This window comes from Lemur catta, chromosome 6, assembly GCF_020740605.2.
Source record: "Lemur catta isolate mLemCat1 chromosome 6, mLemCat1.pri, whole genome shotgun sequence".
Taxonomy (NCBI): Eukaryota; Metazoa; Chordata; class Mammalia; order Primates; family Lemuridae; genus Lemur; species Lemur catta.
The window spans coordinates 980485-1003605 of record NC_059133.1 but is presented as its reverse complement, the minus strand read 5'-3'; the positions used below and the strand labels follow the sequence as shown (position 1 = coordinate 1003605).

The window sequence follows — 23121 nt, the reverse complement described above, 5'->3', positions numbered from 1 at the left end:
CGCGGCACTCCGGCCTCTCCAGCTGCCCGCCCAGCCTAGGGCGCGGCGCGTGCGCGGGGAGTGCGCCTGCGCGCGCCGGCCCCGCCCCCGCGCCGGCCCCGCCCCGCGCCGCGCGGGGCCCTGGGAGGGGCGCAGCGTCCGGCGGCGTCGCGGGCGGCGGGCGGCGGGGCCGGGAGGGGCCGGGCGGACAAAGCCGCGGCTAATGAATGGGCGTCCGCCCGCGCCGTCCGTCGTGCGCAGCCGGGCGGGAGCCGCGCGCCCCGGGCCGGGCGCCGAGGTGAGTGCGCGGCCGGCGCCGCCGCGCCCCGCCGCCGTGTCCCTGCGTCCCGCGTCCCGCCGGGCGGACCGCGCCGGGCCGGGCCCGGCCGCTATTGTCTGCGCGGGCCGGGGCCGGGCCGGGGTCCCCGCGGACGCCGGTCCGCTGACAGCTGGCGGCGGCCGCGCTGACAGGACGCCCGAGTGACCCGAAGTTGGCGCCCCCGCGGCGGCCCCACGTGCCGGGCGGCTCCGGGCGGGCCGGGTCGGGGCCGCCCCCCGCGCGTCAGCGCCGGCTGAGCCTCGGGGTCCGCACGCCCTGTCACTCTCGGTCCGCTTCCAGGAAGAGACCGGCCGGCCGCGAGCGCCGGGGCTGCGACGCCCGGGAGGCGCGTTCAGCAGTGCGCGCGTGGAGCTTTGGGGCGAACGTGCGTGTTTCTGGGCAAGACCGTCAGATTGCGTGAAGAAGGAAGAAACATTAATTGCAAATCACAATTCTCGGTGTTTTTCCACACCCGAGTGAGCGTGCACCGTTTTCGTCTCTCCCTTTGTCCTTTCCGTGCGACCCACACCACCTCTGTTCCCTCCGAGAATTGCCCTCCGTCGCTCCGGGTGCTCCGTGTTTTGGAAGGTTTTCACTGCACTCCTGCGCCCCTCGGGAAACAAGTCCCCGCCACGCTGGGCCGTCAGGAGAAGCTTCTGTTGGTGTCCTGGTGTTTGTAAAAAGGGAAGTTATTTGTTTTGAAGTTAACTCTGATCGGATTAAGTGCATAGTTTTAGAAAATCTACTTTAGATCTTACAGTGAGTCCAGTCTGCTAAAGCAAGGGCATCCTCGTGACTTTTTACATAGAAATACTAACTTTTGATATTTTCTCTGTGTGTGGTGATGATAAGATTAAGAAACTAGGAAGGATTTAGTTGTAGTTTTTAAAAAAGTGCTATGAAATTAAGCCAAGTTTCGATTATGATTAATTTCAGTTGCTAAAGAAAGTTATCTTGCAAGAGCAAAGTTTACAGGAATTTGACTCCGTAGTCTGAGGGTTTCCAGTGGGATGTTCATACAAGGATGCACACTTCTGCAATCCTTGAACAGATTATATCTGCTTATCATAATTTGCTTTTTCTCAGGAAAAGATCTAGCACAAGTTAAGAGACATTCTGTAAATCTTCAAAAAGTTTCCAAGGCTCAATCTTTTGGGCAGAGGACACCATTAATCTCCTGTATTGAAAGACAGTTAGTTCTTTTGATAGGTGGTTACAGTCCTCCTGCCCTTTGTTCTGGTTAATTCCTGAATAAGGTGGTTGATGTTTTTGGATGTGAAAACTATGTTCTTTAACGTCAGCCCCGACCCCTGCTCCCACACACAGTGAGTAACTCAAGCTGTGTGAAGAATGCCCCAACACCTTGGAGAGTGGCTTTAAGTAAATTATTAGGGGAGTTGATTGACTTCTGTGTATGTGCAAAGGAGCTGATACGCAATATTTATATAGTGAAAAAAACGTGTGCATTTCAGATCCCTGGTGGGCATAGAATTTGGAGTGAGGACGCTGGGAAGTGGAGCTCTGGAAGTGTGAGGGGGGCTGTCCTCTTCACTTTGTGCGTTTTTTTTCTTTGCTTGGCTTCAGCTACTTCGGTTTCTACTTTGTGTCTGATTCCCTTCTCCTTTGCTGTGATGGTGGTTTTGCAAGGTGGGAGCAGGTAAAGCTGTTGGGCCCAACTTGGGCCAGGCCCCAGGATAGAGGCCAGGCTAGCTCTTCCTTACCAACATTCCGTTTCCTTCTGTGTGTTTCTGCACATAGCAGTTCAGAGAGTCAGTGACTGTCACTACTTTTGATTTTCAAGTCATTTAAAATCTCATGGACCTGAGGATGCAGCTGTAGGAATCCGTAGCCTTGCTTACATCCCACTGCATAGGTCAGGGTGCCTTCAGCCCACAGCATCCTTTGGCGTCCTGGTTTTGGCCTTCTGCTTTAGTGTCTGGGTTACACACCTTGCTCTCATCACCATCCTTCCGTGGCCTGGCTTTCTGCATCCCAGTCTTCCATACCCTTCTCCTGCACCCTACCTTTCAGTGCCTTGTTTGTTCTTCATTCTGGAATACCTCAGATTGCTTCTTTGCTAATTATTTGACGTGTGCTTTTGGTAGTTCAAATTCTGGAAGGCAATGCTAGGAATAAAATATAATATTTCTTACTTCTGAGGCAGGGGAGTGGGAGGGATAGAGGTGGTGAACTGTGCACGGAGCGTTCTTGCCGTTTCTGCTTGCTGGGGCTATGATGGTTTTCTTAAAAGGCCTTGGCCTTGGAAAACATAGTAGTTGCGGTAAGGATTGAAGTAAACCAGAGAAAAAGGCCCAATAAGTGCTCCAAGGAAAACTGGCAGATGAGGGCAGAGGTGATGCTCAGTTGTTTGAGAAATGTACTGGGGAAAACCTCGGAGGGAGGGGATGTTTGGTCCAGGGGCAGCAGGGCAGAGGCCCCGTGGGGGGAGCATCCACGCGGTGCAGAGGCTGGCCTTGCCAGGCCCGCGCATCCTCCCTCTGCACAGCTGCCCACTTGTTGGTAAAGCCTCCTCCCCAGCTCCTCAGGGATTTTTATGGGCATTTGGTGGACATAGCTTAAATGACGTGCACTAAAAATGCAAGGCCCAGCACCTGACAAGGTGCATTCTCTGCTTCTGATCTCTCATTCTAGGTGAAGGACTTTCACCAGTTGTGGCCTGCATCCTTCCCAGAAAAGGCTGTGTAGAATAAAAACAGCTGATACTGGTTTGAGACTGGGGGTGCGGCTGGTCCCTCTGTGCTGGTCCACCAGGATGCTTTCTGTGTGGTTGCCGCAGCTGCCCGTCATTGGTCTGGGTGGGAAGACACGACCCCTTGGCCCTGTGGACCACCAGGCTCTATCCTCCTGCCTCATCACCTCCACGGATGTAAACCCTGAGGAGCTGGCTTCTCACCCAAAGCCCACTTTGGGATCTCTGCTCCAGCTGCCTGCGGCAGAGAAAGCAGGGTCTGGAGCTGTGTGCTGTGCGGGGAGAGCTCCGGTTACTATCACAGAAGCCATGTTCCTTATCCTGTAAATGAAAGCCTCTTCCCAGCAGCTTTCAGCCACAGCTTTGATTTCAGGCCTGTCACTAGTGGCACTGCCTGGACCCCAAAGGAAAGGGTAGGTGTTGAAGGTGCTGGTGTTAAGTACAAGGAACCCACAAAAAGAGTGATCAGAACAACCCAAGCAGTCCTGGTATGTGACCCAGAACATTTCAGGGACAGAACAGGGACCAATTGACCTTAATGTGATCTGTTTGCTTGCTTTGGAATGTGCTTTGTTTCCAAGGTAGCCTTATCGGGGCTTCTGACCACATCTCATGGAAATAGCTCTGGTTCTAGGTTTCTGAAGTTTAACCCTTTGCAACTGTCAGGTTTTTGGCTTTGAGTTCCCCGTCTCAGTTTAGCCCAGTCCTGGATGATGGCTTTTCGTTGTATGGGTACAGTGGTTCTTCTTGGAATTGCTGGCTTTGAGGCAGTTGATGCTGTTGCAACCCCTAGGATGTGTAGCTTGGCTCTGCACCCTCAGAATATGTTACTAAAGTTACTCTCAGGTGTAGACCAGATCCTAATTTATATCCTCCGTGGGGGAAACTGCCGTCTCCCCGTTTGAACCAGGCTGGGAGTCTGACTTTAAGCTCTTTGATTCCCAGGGTGGACTTGACAGCTCGCTGAGAGCACCGGTGCTCTGAGCTAAAAACAAACGTGCTTCAGTTTTTTAAAGGTTATAGTATGAACTTTCTAACTCACAGAGGGTTGGCACTCCTCTGTGCCCTACCCCCAGATGGGACCACCATGACTGCCACCTGTCTGGTGCTTGCCAGACCTTTTTTGAAGGAAATTGCAGATATTGGGACACTTTACCTCTAAGTGTCCTTTTCTCCCGAGAAAAGAGAAAAGGACATTTTTGTCAGTAATCACAATCCATCATCAATGACATCTAAGAAATGTTAACAACAACCCCTTGGTGTCATCTAGAGCCAGTCCACAGTCAGATCCCCAGCTGTCCCCAAAATGTCTTGAGTAGCTGTTTTTTCTGAGCCAGAATCTAGTCTAGGGCCACACATCACAGTCGTCATGGTCCTAGATGACCCTCTGGCAGCAAGAGGCTGGACTGGGTCCAGGTGGTACGTTTTGGGCATGTTCATGTGGGTGATCCAGTGTGTTTTCTGTTGTGCTGTTTTTGCAGCCTGGCCCTCGGGGACTGGGGTGACTGGTCACTGGCCCTTTAAACATACCCCTATCCCACAGTTAGCAGGTCATCTGTGGGGGACATCTTGGGGGTGTGTGAACACCCTGCTCCTGTAGCATTCCACGTGGTGTGTGTTGTTATTAGTACTTCCCAGAACTATGAGGCAGCAACACGTTGACTTTCTAATGCTGTTGTTCCTTCTTTCTTTTTCTGTTTCCCTCATTCATTACCTCTTAAAAAGACAGGACAGCCTGGCATGGTGGTGCCTCTAGTTCCCGCTGCTTCTTAGGAGGCTGAGGCAGGAGGATCGCTTGAGCCCAGGAGTTGGAGGCTGCATTGAGCTATGATCGTGCCACTGCACTCCAGCCTGGCCAACAGACTGAGACCTGATCTCTTAAAAAAAGGAAAAAAAAAATTAATGTAAAAATATACATATTTAATTTAACTTTCAAAAAAAAAGGACAAATGCTTGATTTTTATTACTAATTTTCAGGGGAAGGCAGTGTGATAGTCACTCTATCATGGCAGATGTTTTTATTTTTCCTCTTTCTTTGAATATCAAGGTAGGCTAATGGGTTTTTATTTATTCAGTGTATCATACTCTGTTTGCGCCTTTTGCTCTTGTTTTGTGATGGTCAAATGTGACCGACTGGAGCCCTTCCACGCTGGCTGCTGTGTCCCTTTCACCCCGTGCATCACTCCTGGTGCACCTGGCTTCTGCCCAGCGTCCCAGCCTCACTTTACTTTCTTTTCCAGAAGAGAAGTGCAGTCAGCCGTTTCTCCAGAGTGCTCTGGTTTCTTCTGGTGCAGAAAGGCATCTCGAAACCGAGATCTAGGCATTAGGTGTTTCGTTGCATTTGTAGAATGTTGCTTGTAGCCCTTTTGGTGGACAGAGCTAGGAAATACACTTTTAAAACATCATGAGTTCATACTGATATCATCAGTACAAATTTAAAATTATATAGTTTTAGTTAACTTCTTTGATTTTTAAAATTTACATCTTTTTCTTATCCTGAAAATCCTAATTCTTAATACCATTGGCATAATTACTTATTTGTTTTATGCTGAAATATACATAAAATAGGTTGTGAAATGCAGAGAGTTAGCTACGCTCCCCGCAAAGGGTGTTCCGGTCTGGTCTCTCAGGCAGCGGTCATCGCAAAGGATAAAAAAAATAGTAGGAAACAGAAATAGAAAAATAATATGCAGAGCCAAAGATACAGTTTATAAAGTAAAGGTTTATGAAGACAGACGAGGAGGGTGTCCGGAAGATTACAATCTCTCCCGGGGAGAATGTAACAAAGACTGAACTTTTACATACGTACTTATAGGGCAGATACATGCTCCCGTTGCCATAATAACAGGCAGTTTGGTTTAGGGTCAAAGTCTTCTAAAAGGCTGCTACAGATCCTTTAACTGACTCTATGTAGGTGAACAATGAGTTACAAAATCTTCTTAGGGCAAACTTGTAAGTTTTATGATAAGACTATTACTTTAGCAAAAAACAGAGACATCTTGGCTCCAGTGATTGTGTTCTTGGAGACAGAGAGGATCTCAGAAGTCAGCATGAGCTGTGCCTTGTGCTAATTACTGTAACCGCATGGTTCCGTCTGGGCCCGGCTGGGGCATTAGCATATCTATTTGATCAGCTCTCATCTCCAGTGGCCTTTGTTGATCAGCTCTGGCAACCTATGGCCCTAGGTGAGACCTGCCTTGTCTTTCAAAACAGGTGAGAACCACAGGGCCCAGCTTACAGCTGTCACTTTGAAATGCAGCTGTCACTGACCAATGAGACGCCCTCCTGAGGTGAGGCAGCTTTTCGATATGCAAACTAACATGCTTATATTTTTCTTTAAGGCAAAGCCTTATTTGACTTCTGAAATCAAATCTTGTCTCCAAAAATACAGGGGGCATTTCTATAACTCAGTATTCTTAGGCTCAACAAGTGTTATTTAAATCTTTACTGATTTTCTACTATTCAATTGGCCTGTTGAAATCTCCATCTGTAATTATGAATTAGTCTAGTCTCCTTTTTGTTCTATCAGTTCTGCTGCGTATACTTTGAAGGTCTATTAATAATAAATGCACCTTGGGGATTATGTGCTGTGGGTGAATTGACCCCACTATAATCATGTCATGTTCATTATTGTTTCTGCTATGTTGTTCTTAAATCTTTACCTGGTATTGATGTAGCCACTCCCAGCCTTCTTTGGATTTGTATTAGCAGAGTATGCTTTTTTTCTACTCTTCTATTTTTAACCTCTTTGTGTCTTTACGTTTAAAGTGTGTTTCTTATAGACAGCATATAGTTAGTCTTGCTTTTTTTTTTTTATCTATTCTGACAATCCCTGCCTTTTTAAGACAACAGCTTTATTTGGGTATAATTGATACACAATAAATTGCACATATTTACAATGCACAATCTGATATATAAATAAATATATATCATATATATATATACAAACAGCTGCTATGAACATTTGTATATACATCTTCATATGGACGTATTTATGTATCTGTAAAACCGTCACCACAATCAAGAGTGTGAACACATCCGCCACTCCCGAATGTTTCATTGTGCCCTTTGTGGTCTCTCCTTTCCGTCCCACTCACCTGCCCCTTGTCCCAGCAGCCACTGCTCTGCTCTTTGATCTGGCTTCTTCCACTCTGCGTAATTGTTTTGAGATTCATCCATATTGTGTGTTATCAGTAATTCATTCTTTTTTTATTGCTGTGTAGTAATCCATTGTATGGATATATCATAATCTGTTTTCCAGCTTTTGGATATCACATATGAAGCTGCTGTGAAATTTACTTATAGGCTGTCACTTCTCTTGGCTAAATAGTTAGGAGTGGAATGGCTGGATTATGTGGTAGATACAAACACAGAGGACATGATCAGTGGAACAAACCGAGAATCCAGAAATAGAGCCACGCATACATGGGCAACTAATTCTCAACAAAGTACAAAGGCACTTAGTGGAGAAAGGATAGTCTTTTCAACAAATGGTGTTAGAACAATTAGATATCCATGTGCAGAAAAATGAACTTGAATCCTTCAAAGATCTAAATACAACACTATACAATTTCTAAAAGAAAACACAGGAGAAAATCTAAGTAACCTTGGGTTAGGCAAAAATTTCTTAGATAGGAGCCCAAAAGCCCAAACTGTTAAAAAACAAATTGGTTTGAGGTCAGGAGTTCAAGACCACCCCAGGCAACATAGCCATACCCTCTATTTACAAAAGAAAATTTAAAAAATTAGCCAAGCATGGTGACGTGTTCCTGTAGTTCCAGCTACTCGGGAGGCTGAGGCAAGAGGATCGCTTGAGCCCAGGAGTTGGAGGTTGCAGTGAGCTATGATGACACCACTGCACTCCAGTCTGGGCGACAGAGTGAGACCCTATCTCTTAAAAAAAAAATTAGTAAATTGGGCTTCAATTAAAAACTTTTACTCTTCAACATACACTCTTAAGAAGATGAGAAGACAAACCACAATCCCAGGAGAAAATAGTTGCAAAGCATATACTTGATAAATGGCTTGTTTCCACATATATAAGGAACTCTCAAGAATTCAATAATAAGAAAATATATAAGCCAGTATAAACATGGGCAAAATATTTGAACAGACAGACACTTGACCAATGAAGACATACAAATGGCAAATAACACATAACAAATTGTTTACTATTAGTCATTTAGGGTGTTGCAAATTAAGATCACAATAAGATGCCACTACATACTATTTTATTAGGGCTTCAAAATAATCCAGTTGAGGGTGGGGGATGGGATGAGATACAGATGACACAAGCTTGTCCGTGTGTTGATAATTGTTAAGACATAGTACTAGGCACATGAGGGTTCATTTGATATAGTTTACTGCTCTTCTTTTGTAAACACTTGAATTTTTCATAATGAAAAAAATTTTTAAATCACAGACTAATATCATAAAAATAAATGTAAAATTCTTTTAAAATTTTGCCCAGTCAGATCCAGCAATATATAAAAACGTATAATATTCCATGACCAAATAGGAGTAATGCCAAGACTGCAAAGTTTGTTTAACATTCAAAAATAAAACAGTGTAATTCATCATATTAAGAGAATACTGTTTCTTATAACTTAATTATAATGCCACCCCTCAAATATTTTCTTAATAGATTCAGATCTGCATGTAGTATGCCCATTTCTCCACCCATTTTGTTCATAATTTTTTACTTTTTAATTTAATTTATTTGGGAAAGGGGTCTCACTATGTTGCCCAGGCTGTCCTTGAACTCCTGGGCTCAAGCAGTCCTCCTGCCTTGGCCTCCCAAGTAGCTGGGACTACAGGCACATGGCCACCGAGCCCAGCTTTTACCCTTTTTTAAAAAATTCAGATCCAGACAAGTCTACCCACTTTTAAGATCTACTTATCCATTCCCCCTCCCTTTGCATTCTGCAGTGTCTTTACAATGTGTCTGTGCTTGAATTGGAATTCAAATAGTCCGTTTATTTTGTCTGGTGTACTTTATGCTTCCATTACTTCTAGAATTGTAATCTCCTCACATACTGCCCGTCTCCAACCTTTGTATTTTCTTCTATATGACTCTTCTCTTTCGTATTTTTCATGTTTTCTTGTCAATACTGGTTTCTCAATAATTTTCTTAGATCTGGCTTCCAGCATATTAATTTTTTCCCACTGATTTTAATCAACTGTCTCCTTCATTTTGATTTTAATTCCAAAATTATTTATAATTTGTTTTTTAAAATTATTTTTATTGAGATATAATTCACACACCATAAAATATACCTTTAAAAAGTATATTCATAAGTTTTTAACCATCATCACTATATATTTCCAGAACTTTTAATCACCTCGAAAAGAAACTGAATCCATTAGGAATCACTCTCATGCCCCTCTTGTTCAAGTTCCGGGCAACTGTGAATCACTTCTGTGTCTATGCCTTTGCATATTTTGGACATTTCATACAAATTCAGTCATACAATATATGATCATCTGGTCAAGCTTCTTCCACTTAGCTTGATGTTTTCAAGGTTCATCCATGTTGTAGGATGTATCAGCACTTTGTTCCTTTTTATGCCTGCATGGTACACCACTGTGTGAATAAATTACATTTTTTAATCTGTTTATCAGTTGATGGACATTTGGCTTGTTTCCACTTTTTGGTCAATGTAATACTGCTGTGAATGTTCATGTACAAGTTTTTGTGTGAACATAGGTTTTCATTTCTCTAGAGTGTATAAGTTTTTGTGTGAGTGCCGTGGCATCAGCCTAGCTCACAGCAACCTCAAACTCCTGGGCGCAAGCAATCCTCCTGCCTCAACCTCCCGAGTAGCTGGGACTACAGGCATGTGCCGCCATCCCCGGCTAATTTTTTCTATATATTTTTAGTTGTCCAGCTATTTTCTTTGCATAGGTTGAGATGGACTCGCTTCCACGATAGCTTTCAGCTCATAACTATCCACCTTGGTCTCAGGTCACCCACATGGCTCCTTTTCAAGATTAAAATCACCAGAACAGAACTTCTCAAACCATAGATGTACTGTGCGTTCATTAGCCACATTCTTCCCAGACACTTTGTTGATATTTCGAGTTTTGTGTACTGCATTGGTTCCATAATGGAACTAATACTCGAAAATAACACGAAATTTTGACTTATCTGTAGTTTCACAAAAATTGCTCTTAAAAAAATGTGAAAGATAATCATAAGCCAAAACATGCCTTTGAAAGACTGAGGATGCACCTTCACAATAAAAATAAAACAAGACATGTCAAAGTGAAATGTCAGAGTAACTATCAAACTTAGTACTGGAGGAAATCAGACATTTCTTACTTAATAACTTAATACATGTGTTAAGAAATACAATTATATATGATATATAATTATTTTATATCTTGTATGTGTTAATTCCAGTAAGTAAAGTCCTTGGTGTTTTAAATCTGTTTGTTGCTTTTGCTGACTTTCACTCATGGTGGCTTGTTTCCTTGTGCATTTAGTGATATTTTATTTTTATGCGAATTTTTTATTTTGAGTTTTTATCTGGCTGAACTTTGTGGAATTCGCTATTAGGAATTCTTTCAGCTGAGCATAGTGGTTCTCACCTGTAATCCCAGCATTTTGGGAGATTGAGGCAGGAGGGTCACTTGAGGCCGGGAGTTTGAAACCAGGAACGCTTTCTTTCAGAAACAGCCTGCACTCGTTTCTGGTGGAAGCTCACAGTTTTTATTATTCCATAAACACTTCATCGGGTGACCATACATCTTGCTTTGTCTCAGACAGGTTTGGCTTAAGGCTGTTGTCCCCAAAATAGTATTGATAGCACTTCCTTTCCCTCTCAGTCACCTGGGTTTGGAAAGTAACCTATGTGGTTACCCCGTGACTCTGGTTCCTGCACAGTTTGGGAGTGGGCATCGGTAGTGGCCTGACGTAGGTCTGGCTGGTGCTGCCCTCAGACGGCCTCTGTGTGCACTGCTGCCTCTGCCTGTGTCCCTGGGAGACTCTCCCACTTCCTTGTATGCCCAGTAACACGTTAAAAATAAGTTACAAGTTTTGTAGAGTCTGGTTTCATTATAGTGAAATACTCCTATAGTGTTTGTTGCCATATTGCCACACTGGCCACTACTTTTATGTATGTATTTATTTATTTACTTTTTTAGAGACAGGGTCTCGCTGTGTCGCCCAGGCTAGAGTGCAGTGGCACCATCATAGCTCACTTCAGTTCAAACGATCCTCCTGCCTCAGCCTCCCGAGTAGCTGGGACTAACTTCTTTGTTTTTGTAGACATGGGGTCTCACTATATTGCTTAGGCTGGTCCCGAACTCCTGGCCTCAAGTGATCCTCTCACCTTGGCCTCCCAAAGTACTGGGATTACAGGTGTGAGCCACCACACCTGGCTGGTACTTTTTTATTGAACTGCTCTACTCCTACTCCACACACCTCACCACGCTTCACTGTTCCTGTTGGAGGTCCTGTCCCGCTGTTTCATGCTTTCATACCATCACGCACCTTCACTTCTAGCATCTGCTGCAGTTAAAGTCTCGCAGTTCTTGGCAACTGTTTTCTCCCCTGTGGGCTGCAAGGCAAGGCCCTGGGCCTGTCTGTCTCTGCGCGGCGCTCCCTGCACAGTCACTGAGGGAGGGGCCTTCCAAGCAGTGCACAGAACGGTTGGGTTGGGAGGTGCTTTACTCTCCTGGACTTTTATCCTTTCCTAGGTCCAGGGAATCATCATCGTCTTTTTTTATATTGAGTTTAGTCTGTGAATTGATGGGTAGTTGGAGTTGTAGAAATTCCTGTTTTGTGTGTTCGTTCTTACAGCAAGGCGGAGTAAGTTGGTTTTGAGGAATTCAGCTTCGCTGATTGTAGCAGCTACACGTACCTCCAGTAAACTGTTTGAAGGGTGAAGGCATAAATTCTAGAGGAAAATGACCTCTTTATACCATTGTCGGTTTTCATTCATGTTCCCGCAGTCCTTTATTGATAGACCATTTGCATTTGAATTCATGTTTTTACTTTTTGCCCATTTAACACTGTTGGGGTATTTTTATTGTATAAGTGGATTGTTGAAAGTCAGGAGACAAGTTTTTCTATTCCAGTTTTCCATTGTGGATATTCTTCTGTGCAGAAGTAGTCCAGTGTATCCATAACAGTGTTGATTTAAAATGTATGATTTAGCTCCATGGTTAATTCGATTTCATCTTTTATAGGTAACGCGAGAGGACCATGTGTGCGCTATCAGGACGGCAGGCACACACGCAGCCTTTACGACAAGAAACAAGTGTCCGCTGCATATGTTTTTGTCGACACCATGAAGTATTTAACAGTAGAACTCCTGGAAAGCAGTGACCTGTGCTCTTAAGATGATACGCTCACCTGAGTTGCATACTGTTTTTCAGTAATATTTATGATCAGCCATATTCATAGAAACATCCTGAAAGATGGAATTGTTATGAAAAAGTAATCTACATTTAGGGGCACAAATGAGCATTTGGATCAATTTTTTATTAACCTAAGATACTAATATGATGAAGCAGCCAGAATAGTTATGGTCAGTCATGGATAATAACCTGGAAACTTGTCCCAAAGGGGATAGTGATTTTGTTTCTGATAAAATAAATTTTAAAATAGAAGAAGACGACGATGATCCAGTGCCTACTCACAGTTTGGGAAGAGTGGACTTTAAGAGGGAGCAGGAGGACGTGAAGCAGACAGACAGCAGCGATGAGCAGGCAGAGGCCAGAGAGACGAGCCGTAACGGGAAGCCCCCTGGGAAGTACTTGCCCTCCGAGAGCGAGGATGACTACGGGTCTCTGTTCTCCCAGTACAGCAGCACACTGTACGACGTAGCCATGGAAGCTGTGACTCAGAGCCTGCTCTCCGGCCGAAACATAGGCTCCAGGAAGAAATCTCCAGCTTGGAAGCATTTTTTTATCTCCCCTCGGGATAGCACTAAAGCAATATGTATGTACTGTATGAAAGAATTTAGTAGAGGTAAAAACGAGAAAGACTTAAGTACAAGCTGTCTCATGAGACACGTGCGGCGCGCACACCCCACCGTGCTCATTCAGGAAAACGGAAGCATCTCTGCCGTGTCCTCGTTCCCTGCCCCTTCCCTCCTGCTCCCGCCACAGCCTGCAGACGCAGGAGACCTCAGCTCCATACTCTCACCCATCAAACTGGTCCAGAAAATGGCACCTAAGATCCCATCCCCTGATCGAATAACAGAGGAATCTGTGTCTGTAGTTTCTTCGGAAGAAATCTCCTCCGACATTCCTGTTTCTGAGAAGTACAGCCGAGAAGAAGCCCTGGTGGGGTCGTCTCCCCACCTCCCCACTCTGCATTATGATGAAACTGCAGAGAACATAGTGGAGAAAAACCTTCCACTGCCAAAGAGCACGTCTGGGTCCAGAAGAAGGTCTGCTGTCTGGAAGCACTTCTACCTGTCGCCCCTGGACAACTCCAAGGCCGTCTGCATTCACTGCATGAACGAGTTCAGCAGAGGGAAGAACGGGAAGGACCTGGGCACCAGCTGTCTCATCAGGCACATGTGGCGAGCACACCGCTCCATCGTGCTGCAGGAGAACGGGGGCACGGGCATCCCCCCACTGTACTCCACCCCTCCCACCCTCCTGCCCGCCCTGCTGCCTCCGGAGGGGGATCTGAGCTCCTTGTCGTCATCCCCAGGAAAACTGGTCAAAGAGTCCCCTTCCGCTTCTTCCTCCCCTGACCAGCTGACCGAAGACCTGCCGTCGCATTTGAACCCTGGAGACGCGCTGATGGAAGCTGTGTCGGTGCTGTCGTCCTCGGACGATGTTGGGGAGGCCTCGGCGTCCTCCCCTGAGAAGCAGCCGGCCCACGGGTTGAGGCCTAGAATGTTTGAGTCTGGTGCTGTCTTCCAGCAGAACAAAAAGGTCATGAAGAGACTGAAGTCGGAAGTTTGGCATCACTTTTCGCTGGCCCCCACGGACAGTCTCAAGGCGGTGTGCCGATACTGCAGCTGCGTCATCAGTCGGGGGAAGAAGGGTGACGTGGGCACCAGCTGTCTGATGAGGCATCTGTACAGACGCCATCCTGAAGTGGTCGGGAACCCGAAGGGCTTTCTAGGTGCAAGTCTGGCAAATTCCCCGTATGCTACTTTGGCTTCTGCAGAAAGTTCCTCCCCCAAATTAACTGACTTGCCGACAATGGTCACAAAAAATAATCAGGTTATGTTTCCAGTGAATAGCAAAAAGACCTCAAAGCTGTGGAATCATTTTTCTATTTGCTCTGCAGACTCCACTAAAGTCGTGTGCTTGCACTGTGGCCGGACCATCAGCAGAGGGAAGAAGCCCACGAACCTGGGCACCAGCTGTCTTCTGAGGCACCTGCAGCGCTTCCACGGCAACGTGCTGAAGACCGACGTCTCGGAGACAGCGCAGCCCTCCTCTCCGGACAGGCGTGTGCCGCTGAGCACAGAACCATCCGGAGCTTCCTCCTTCGATGACACCAATGAGAAGTTTTATGATTCTCACCCAGTTGCCAAAAAAATCACTAGTCTCATAGCTGAAATGATCGCACTTGACCTTCAGCCATACTCCTTTGTAGACAATGTTGGCTTTAACAGGCTGCTCAAATACTTGAAACCTCAGTACTCCTTGCCCTCCCCGTCTTACTTCTCCAGGACGGCCATCCCAGGTATGTATGACAATGTGAAACAGATCATTATGTCACATCTTAAGGAAGCTGAGAGTGGTGTGATCCACTTCACTTCTGGAATATGGATGAGTAACCAGACCCGGGAGTACCTGACCCTCACGGCCCACTGGGTCTCCTTCGAGTCGTCGGTCCGCCCACGTTGCGAGGACCACCATTGCTCAGCACTTTTAGATGTGTCACAGGTGGATTGTGACTACAGCGGCAACAGCATCCAGAAGCAGCTGGAGTGCTGGTGGGAGGCCTGGGTGACCTCCATTGGCCTGCAGATCGGCATCACGGTGACCGACAATCCGAGCATAGGACGGACGCTGAACGAAGGAGAGCACACGAGCGTGCAGTGCTTCAGCCACACGGTCAACCTGATCGTGAACGAGGCCATCAAGAGCCAGAGGATGGTACAGAACTTGCTCAGCATTGCACGGAAGATATGCGAGCGGGTGCACCGGTCGCCCAGAGCGAGAGAGAAGCTGGCAGAGCTGCAGAGGGAGTACGCGCTGCCCCAGCACCACCTTATTCAAGATGTCCCGTCCAAATGGAACACGTCACTTCACATGCTGGAGCGACTCATCGAACAGAAAAGGGCCATTAACGAGATGTCGATCGAGTGTAACTTCAGAGAACTGATCAGCTGTGACCAGTGGGAGGTCATGCAGTCCGTGTGCCACGCGCTGAAGCCCTTCGATGCTGCGAGTCGGGAGATGAGCGCCCACGTGTCGACCCTCAGCCAGGTCATCCCCATGATCCACATCCTCAACAGGAAGGTCGAGATGCTCTTTGAGGAGACGATGGGCATCGACACCATGCTGAAGTCCTTGAAGGAAGCCATGGTGAGCCGGCTGTCCGCCACCCTCCACGACCCCAGGTACATCTTCGCTACACTGTTGGACCCTCGTTACAAAGCCTCCCTGTTTACAGAGGAGGAGGCGGAACAGTACAAGCAGGATTTAATCAGGGAACTAGAAATACTGAATTCTACCTCAGATGACACGCTTGCCTCCAATGGGTGTGACACAGGCTCCCTGTCGAAAGACTCCGCTGGAGAGGAGAACCTGTGGTCACTCATGGCCAGGATGAAGAAGAAAGATCTGAGAGAGAAGTTACCTGAAGACATGGTGCTCGCATACTTGGAGGAGGAAGTGCTTGAACACAGCTGTGACCCCCTCGCCTACTGGAACCTAAAGAAGTCATCCTGGCCGGGGCTGTCAGCTTTGGCCGTCAGATTTTTGGGCTGTCCCCCAAGTATTGTCCCTTCAGAAAAGCTGTTCAACACACCCACTGAGAACAGTGGCTTTGGCCAGTCCAGGCTCATGATGGAACATTTTGAAAAACTCATCTTTTTGAAAGTGAATCTTCCCTTAATCTACTTTCAGTATTGAAGCTCACAGTGGAGCCCCCAGACTAGAGGCGCTGTTGCTTCTTAGGCATTAGCAGTTGGTACCCGGGCTGTGACTCTGCCCGGGGCCACGGACGACGTCAGACCAGGCACTCTCAGGGCCGCTCTCCAGCTCTCGCCGACACGTCTGCAGGTGCCTTACTCCTCCCACTCCTTCAGGCCAGGTATCGCGGTGTGTTTTTTAAGAAGTCCGCTAGAAATAGCTGTACTGTCAGCTATGAAATACGATGACTAGGTTTTAATTCATAACTGTAAAGTTTTTTAAAAGTTGGGGTTTAGTAATTTGTTTTACTAGAATGGCAGAGAAGATGTAAATAATTTTTATTCTGTAGGCTTTTTACTCGATTATGTAAAAACCACAAATCAGGTACTGTATTTTAGTTAAACATTGCTTTAATTGCAACAGAACAGCTTTTGTGGCTGTCAAATGAAAGCTGTAAATAGGAGGTGGAGGTCAAGCCATCCTGACTGAGCAGTTTTTAACTGCAGGCTCTAAAGTATGTCTAGGAGTACAGAGAACATTCTGGAAGGTAACTGTTTACTACAACAGAGACGTGGCATTTGAAAACTAAACTTCAATACATCATGGAGTGTCAGTTATGTGGTTACTTGGTAACAAGAATTTTCCCATTTCAGGTTTTTGCATTTAGGTTTTACATGGCCAGTTAACTCAGATCCCAACTGTTTATCAGGAGCACCTTTGAAATTTGATCCACATTTGTAGATTCACGCTCACTGTTTAGCCGATGCTACTATGACACGTTCACAGCAGATGGTGTGCTGTTCACATCCCCACGCCTCTGATTTAGCGTCTCTGCTCGAGGAAGCTATCTTTCAAAATGTGTGCACTGATCAAATTATGTGTAAAATTCTTTTTAGAAGAGATGGCTTATTAACAGGGAAGAAGCTGGTTATATTACAGTTGTAAGAATATTCTTAGATGTTTAGATTTCTTTTTTTTTCCTATGATAGGGAAGATTCAGCCATCGCTGGGATATTTTAGAATCCCAAGGACATCAGAATGAAGTATTGGTTGTCAGATTCTTTTAATAATTATGTCTTCAGAATTTTTGCTTTATCTTAAGGTTAAGTTTCTCATTTCAAACCAATTAAATATTCTGGGTGAGACAAATCACTCATTTGCCTACAACTTTTTAGAAAAGTTATTGTTTTGTTAAAATACTGTACCTATGCTTAATCTAAATTTGCATTGACTGTTTTAGTGTATTTATAAATGGTGAACTCAGTTTCTGAAATTAAACTTTTTATTTGCAATTTTCTAGTGCTGGCAGACACTGGCTTTTTATTTTTAGGACATAAAACAGGCGTTCTCTTTGTGGCCAATGTCCAAGAACCACACTGACGTAGCATTTGCAGTTCCCCCTCCCCCCGGGGAGGACGCTGGCAAAGCGAAGACGCGATGCTCGCAGTGGCCGTTCTGGTCACTGTGCTGGTGATGACGGGAACTGTCCAGGTCTTGTGTCCTGAGCAAGTGTCGTTCCGAGTGTGGTGGCCGTGCCCCCTCCCGCAGCAGCTGCACACTTGTTCCCTGGGACCAGCCTGTTTCCAGAGTGCCCCGGGAGCCCAGCTCAGGGACGGGCCGCGGGAGGTGGATCCCCGACCCCCGCCCCCCTCGCTGTCAGCCCTGGCACAGCTGTCGTGGGGGGGCTGTGGACAGGAAGGGGGGGGCCACTCAGCCTTGGCCACGCCAGCTGCAGGATTGTATCTGGGATGGCAGCAGCCTCAGAATTCTGGGATATTGAGCTTCATGACTTTCCCCTCCCAGACAAGTCAGTATAACTGACTGGCAGAACCGTCTCCCACCAGGCATTCAGCAGTTAAGTGCCTGCCTTCCCCAGGGCCTGAGCCAGTCTCTGGGGCGCAGCAGTGACTGCTTGTGCAGAGCCGTGGTTGAGGCCCGGGAACGATGGCAGACCGCAGCCCCAAGGCCCAGTCGGGCCCGGTGCCTATTTCTCTAAGTAAAATTGTCTCGGAATCCGTAGCCATTTGTGTGCCTGTTGTCTACAGCTGCCTTCACGCTGCCACAGCAGAACTGAGTGATTGTGGCAGAGATCACGGGGCTGGAAATCCTACTTGGCACGTCTCAGGACAAGTTTGTCGGCCCCTGCGCTAGCCTGCTTCTCCTTGGTCTTTCACCTTCCATCCCCTGCTGCTGGTTTCCAGCTGAAGGGTTCTCAGTGAGGACTGCAGGGAAAACACGGGCTGCTTTCGCTCAGCGGAAAATACGGCCCCTCTGGAGTGGCGTTAGGAAAGGCGTCCCACCTTGTGCGTCCTGTTCCTTGGGCTGGCGGGCATCGGTGGCAGGCCGGTCCTCCTGGGCACCGAGGACGTGGCCAGGCTGTCCCAGCTTCCAGTCCACACTCCTGCAGGGGACACGAGGCCCAGTGCCACCGTGCGTGGGGGGCCTCACTGCACTGGAGTGGGGGGTTGTGGTGCAACAGGAAAATGCCTTTGTTCTCGGCCATTCCCACCTTAACTCTGTCCAAACTTCAGTCACGAGCTGTTTGTTTCCCTGCCTCTGTGTGAGACTTTGGGTAGCGTCCTTACTTTCTCAGGTTTCTCTCAGATAATAAAAAGCCCCTTGTATGAGCCTCAGAACTGTCTTGTTTCAGTGAGTGAAATTCCCAGTCTATGTACTAAAACACTGAACCTCATTTGAAGCTAAAACTCCCTTCCCTTCCGCTTCTCACTATGAGGCAGCAGGTGGTATCAGACCAGCCTTCTCGAAAAAACTATCAAGGCCATATAAAACATATTTTTAAGAAGAGCTTTCTGAAGACATCAGAGAGGATTCAAGGCAGCCGGGATTTGAGGGATTTGAGGGAACAAGATCCTAGTGAGAAGAGACTTGCATAAAGGTGAGTCCTATATTCACATCTTTTTTCCTGGTGGAACATTTGCTGGTGTCCTGATTGTCCGGCCCCACAGAAGGTGGCAACACTGGGCTGTGGAGACCAGCAGTGACCCTGGCCCTGCTGCGCTGGCCGGGATTTCATGGTATCAGAGAAATCTTGACAGCCCCCCCCCACCCCCCCCGTCCTTTCAAAACTTACCTTGGTACTTTGTCCTCTGAAATTTTATATATCAGTGGCCGAGTTCCATGAAAAACCCTGACAGTATTTTGATTGAAATTACATCGAATTTATAGCTCAATTTGGGACAAACAGTTGCCTCATGAGGACACGGGTGCTTAGATGACGCCCTGTCTAGCTCAACACTGACCTCTACAAACGGGGCGCTCGGCCTCTGCTCGAGCGAGCACTGGCAGCTGGTGGCTAGGACCGGCCTCCGCAGACGGCACAGGGACATCAGGCCGAGGGGACAGCGAGGAATTCCACACGGGGATGCCAGGGCGGGCGGCACTGTGGCCGCGGCTGCCTGACCTTCCTTCTTTCAGTTTTAAAGGAGCCATCGTGCTCAAACTGTTTGAATGGAAATTCCTATATGCAGCTAGTTTTAATAGGTATTCAAACTAGTTTTTAAAAATAATTTCATCTTAATCTCCATCTTTCAGGAATGTAAAAAAACCTTTTCCCCAGAACCATTTGAGAGCAAGTCGCCACTTGATACCTATGGCCCCTGCGTCCCCACACCGAGCATCCTCCTCCCCAATGACACCCCCATCAAACCCGGGAAACTCACCTTGTGTTGTGCCAGCAGATGCTGAGACAAGGTGGGCGTGGGAGAGGAGGCAGGAGGAGCCAGGGAAGCCTTGGGCCCCACACAGCCACACGGGACAGCAGCACCCGGACCCCAGGCCCCACTTGGCATTGGTGGCCCCAGTCCTGGGCTGCAGCAGAGCCTGGAGGGCTGTGGCTGGAGGCTGGTGGGCACATCTGCTTTCCAGGGTGCAGCCCCAGGCACTGGTCCCCAAGGCATATGACAGCGGCTGCCCTGACAACAGGTTTCCAGCATAAGGATTCAGTCCTGAAGCTTGTGTTGCATTTAGTGAGCGTGTCTCTGATTTCCTCCAGTCTGGAACATTCCTCAGTATTCCCCTGGTTTCCGTCACCTCAGCGCTCTTGACAAGGACAGGCCAGTGGTTTTGTGGAGTGTCCCTCAAGCGGGCTTGTCCAGTGTTTGCTCACGATTAGATCAGGGTCCTGCATCTTTGGCAGAACATCACAGAAATGACACTGTGTTCTCTGCCCTGCCAGGTGGCACATGGGGGTCCTCTTGTGCCATAACCTCTTTGTTCACTTGGTTAAGACAGTATCTGCCAAGTTTCTCCCTGGGAAGTTATTTTGTCTTTGTTAAAAAAAATAAAACTTGTGTGGATGTTCTTTGAGAAAATGTAAATATCCTGTTCTTCATGAAACTTCATTCATTTACTTATATCAGTATGGACTCAGGGTTTCCTATCCAATGTATGAGTTATCTGTTAACTATCATTTTGCTCAAATTTTCCAGATCTGGCCAGTGGGAACCTTCAGTCTGCCTTTTGTGTCCTTTCGACCGGTTTCCATTGGTCGAACACCTCCTCCTTTCCTGGGGGAGAAGGTCCTCCGTGTTCATTCTCTGTCTTCCCTGCCCTGCCCTGGAGTCGTTTTTCTCCAAGGAGCCATCATTCCTTTCACTGGAGAGTAGTACTGAGAAGCCACGGTCAGCCTGCTGCGTGGGCTGGTTGCTGCTCATCGGGATGCTCAGGGCACACACGTGTGTGTTTGTATTTATCTCGGTATGTTAAAACTGTGATTTCATACCAGTATCTCCAACACCACAGGGTTCTGTCTACTGTTCTTCCTTTCCATGTTTATAGCTCCTTTCTCAGACTCTCATCCATAATATATTTATTTGAAAAGCCCCCCGTCTACTGGGGCTTTGCTGCCACCCCTTCCCACACCAGATGCCTTGTGTCCCACTCGGGCTCTGACGCCCCACGCCAGCCTGTTTACCCTACTCTGTCTCCCACCTGTGGGAGCTCCTCACTGCCAGGCTCGCGGGCCCAGGTGTTGGGCTGCTGTCCTGAGTGCTGCCCTTCTCGGGGCACGTGGTCTCTGGCCCCCTTGCTGGCCACAGTGGCTCCCCTGCCTCTCTGTGGCAGCTTCCCTTGCTGGGCCCTCCCTAATGGTTTTTGGACTGAATTTTTTGGGAAGGAAAGTGGAAGAGCTTTAGGCTGTTCTCCCCATGGGGGCATTTGCCAGTGGTCACCTTAACCATGGGATCAGATGGGTAACCGTGGGCACCAAGAGACAATGTCTTCATGTACTCTTGACGCAGTGTGAAGGGCAGAGGTCCACATGCCAGGTGGTCTTGCCACAAAAAGATTTAACCTGAATTTATTCAAGCCTTTCAACTTAATTTCTGGGTTACAAGAAGTACAGGGAATATAGGACCGAGTTAAATAACACTAGAAGGAAATAATCAGACAAATCTATAATGAACATCCCACAAGGCACTTGAGATAGACATTTTAAAAGTTAATGTCGCTCACGCCTGTAATCCTGGCACTCTGGGAGGCCGAGGCGGGTGGATCACTCGAGGTCAGGAGTTCAAGACCAGCCTGAGCAAGAGTGAGACCCTGTCTCTACTAAAAATAGAAAGAAATTATCTGGCCAACTGAAAATATATATAGAAAAAATTAGCCGGGCGTGGTGGCGCATGCCTGTAGTCCCAGCTATTCGGGAGGCTGAGGCAGAAGGATCACTTGAGCCCAGGAGTTTGAGGTTGCTGTGAACTAGGCTGACATCACGGCACTCTAGCCCAGGCAACAGAGTGAGACTCTGTCTCAAAAAAAAAAAAAAAAAAAGTTAATGTCACAGAGCTGGGCTCAGTGGCTCATGCCTATAATCCCAGCCACCTGGGAGGCTGAGGTATGAAGATTGCTTGAGGCCAGGAGTTCGAGACCAACCTGGGCAGTACTGCAAGATCCCATCTCTAAAAAGATAAAAATAAATTTTAAAAAAACTTAATGTCAAAGAAGTCTCTGATTATCAATAATTACTTTAAATGTAAATATATTAAATTCTCCAATCAAAAGACAGACATTGACAAAATGGATAAAAATAAAGAAATTAAAAAAACATGATCAAACTATATGTTGTCTGTGGGAGACTGACTTTAGACCCAGAGACACACATAGGTTGAAAGTGAAAGGATGGAAAAGGATATTCCATGCAAATAGTAACCAAAAGAGAACAGTGGAAGCTATGCTAACATTAGACAACATAGACTTTAAATAGGGATGTTATACATTAATAAAAGGTTCAATATAGCTAGGAGATATAACAATTATAAACGTTATGCATCTAATAACAGACTATCAAAATAGAGTCATGCATCACTTAATGACAGAGATACGCTCTGAGAAACGTGTTGTTAGATGATTTTGTCATCATGTGAATGTCAGAGTGTACTTAAACCCAGATGGTGTAGCCTACTGTACACCTAGGCTGTATGGTCTGGCCTGTTGCTCCTGGGCTACAAACCTATATAGTACATTACTGTACTGAATACTGTAGGCAGTTGTAACACAGTCGTATGTAAGTATCTAAACACAGAAAAGGCACAATAAAAATATAAAGTAATCTTATGGTACACCACAGTAGTATATGTGGCCCGTTACCAAAATGTCATTATGGAGTGCATAACGTATATGAAGCTAAAAATGACACAATTAGAGGGAAAGATAGCTCTACAATAATAGTTGGAGACTTAAATACCTGACTGTCAATAATGGATGTAATAATCAGACATAAGACAAGGACATAGAGACTTGAACAGAATTATAAGCCAACTAGATCTAACAAAGAAAACTACCCAACAACAGAATACACATTCTTCTCAAGTGCACATGGGACATTTTCCAGGACAGACTATATGTTAGGTCATAAATTAAGTCAATAGAGTAAAAAAGATAGACATCATACAAAATATTTTCTCTTACCACAATGGGATGAAATTAGACATCAGTAACAGAAGGAAAACTGGAAAATTCGCAAGTTTGTAGAAATGTTAAACAAGACATTCAAACAACCAATGGATCAAAGAAGAAATCATAAGGAAAATTAGAAGATACT

The 23121-nt window shown here is 46.5% G+C and overlaps 1 protein-coding gene across 1 annotated transcript; it reads left to right on the top strand.

The window, feature by feature from the left end:
* Nucleotides 1-186: 186 nt before the first annotated feature.
* On the top strand, nt 187-17356 carry ZBED4 (zinc finger BED-type containing 4). Its single transcript, XM_045555379.1, has 2 exons — nt 187-277; nt 12201-17356. The coding sequence occupies exon 2, from the start codon at nt 12549-12551 to the stop codon at nt 16062-16064; it is 3516 nt and encodes a 1171-aa protein (XP_045411335.1). The 5' UTR covers nt 187-277; nt 12201-12548; the 3' UTR covers nt 16065-17356.
* Nucleotides 17357-23121: the final 5765 nt, after the last annotated feature.

What these genes read in the sequence shown, in the direction of transcription:
- ZBED4 (XM_045555379.1), top strand. Translation starts at nt 12,549, where the DNA reads ATGGATAATAACCTGGAAACTTGTCCCAAAGGGGATAGTGATTTTGTT.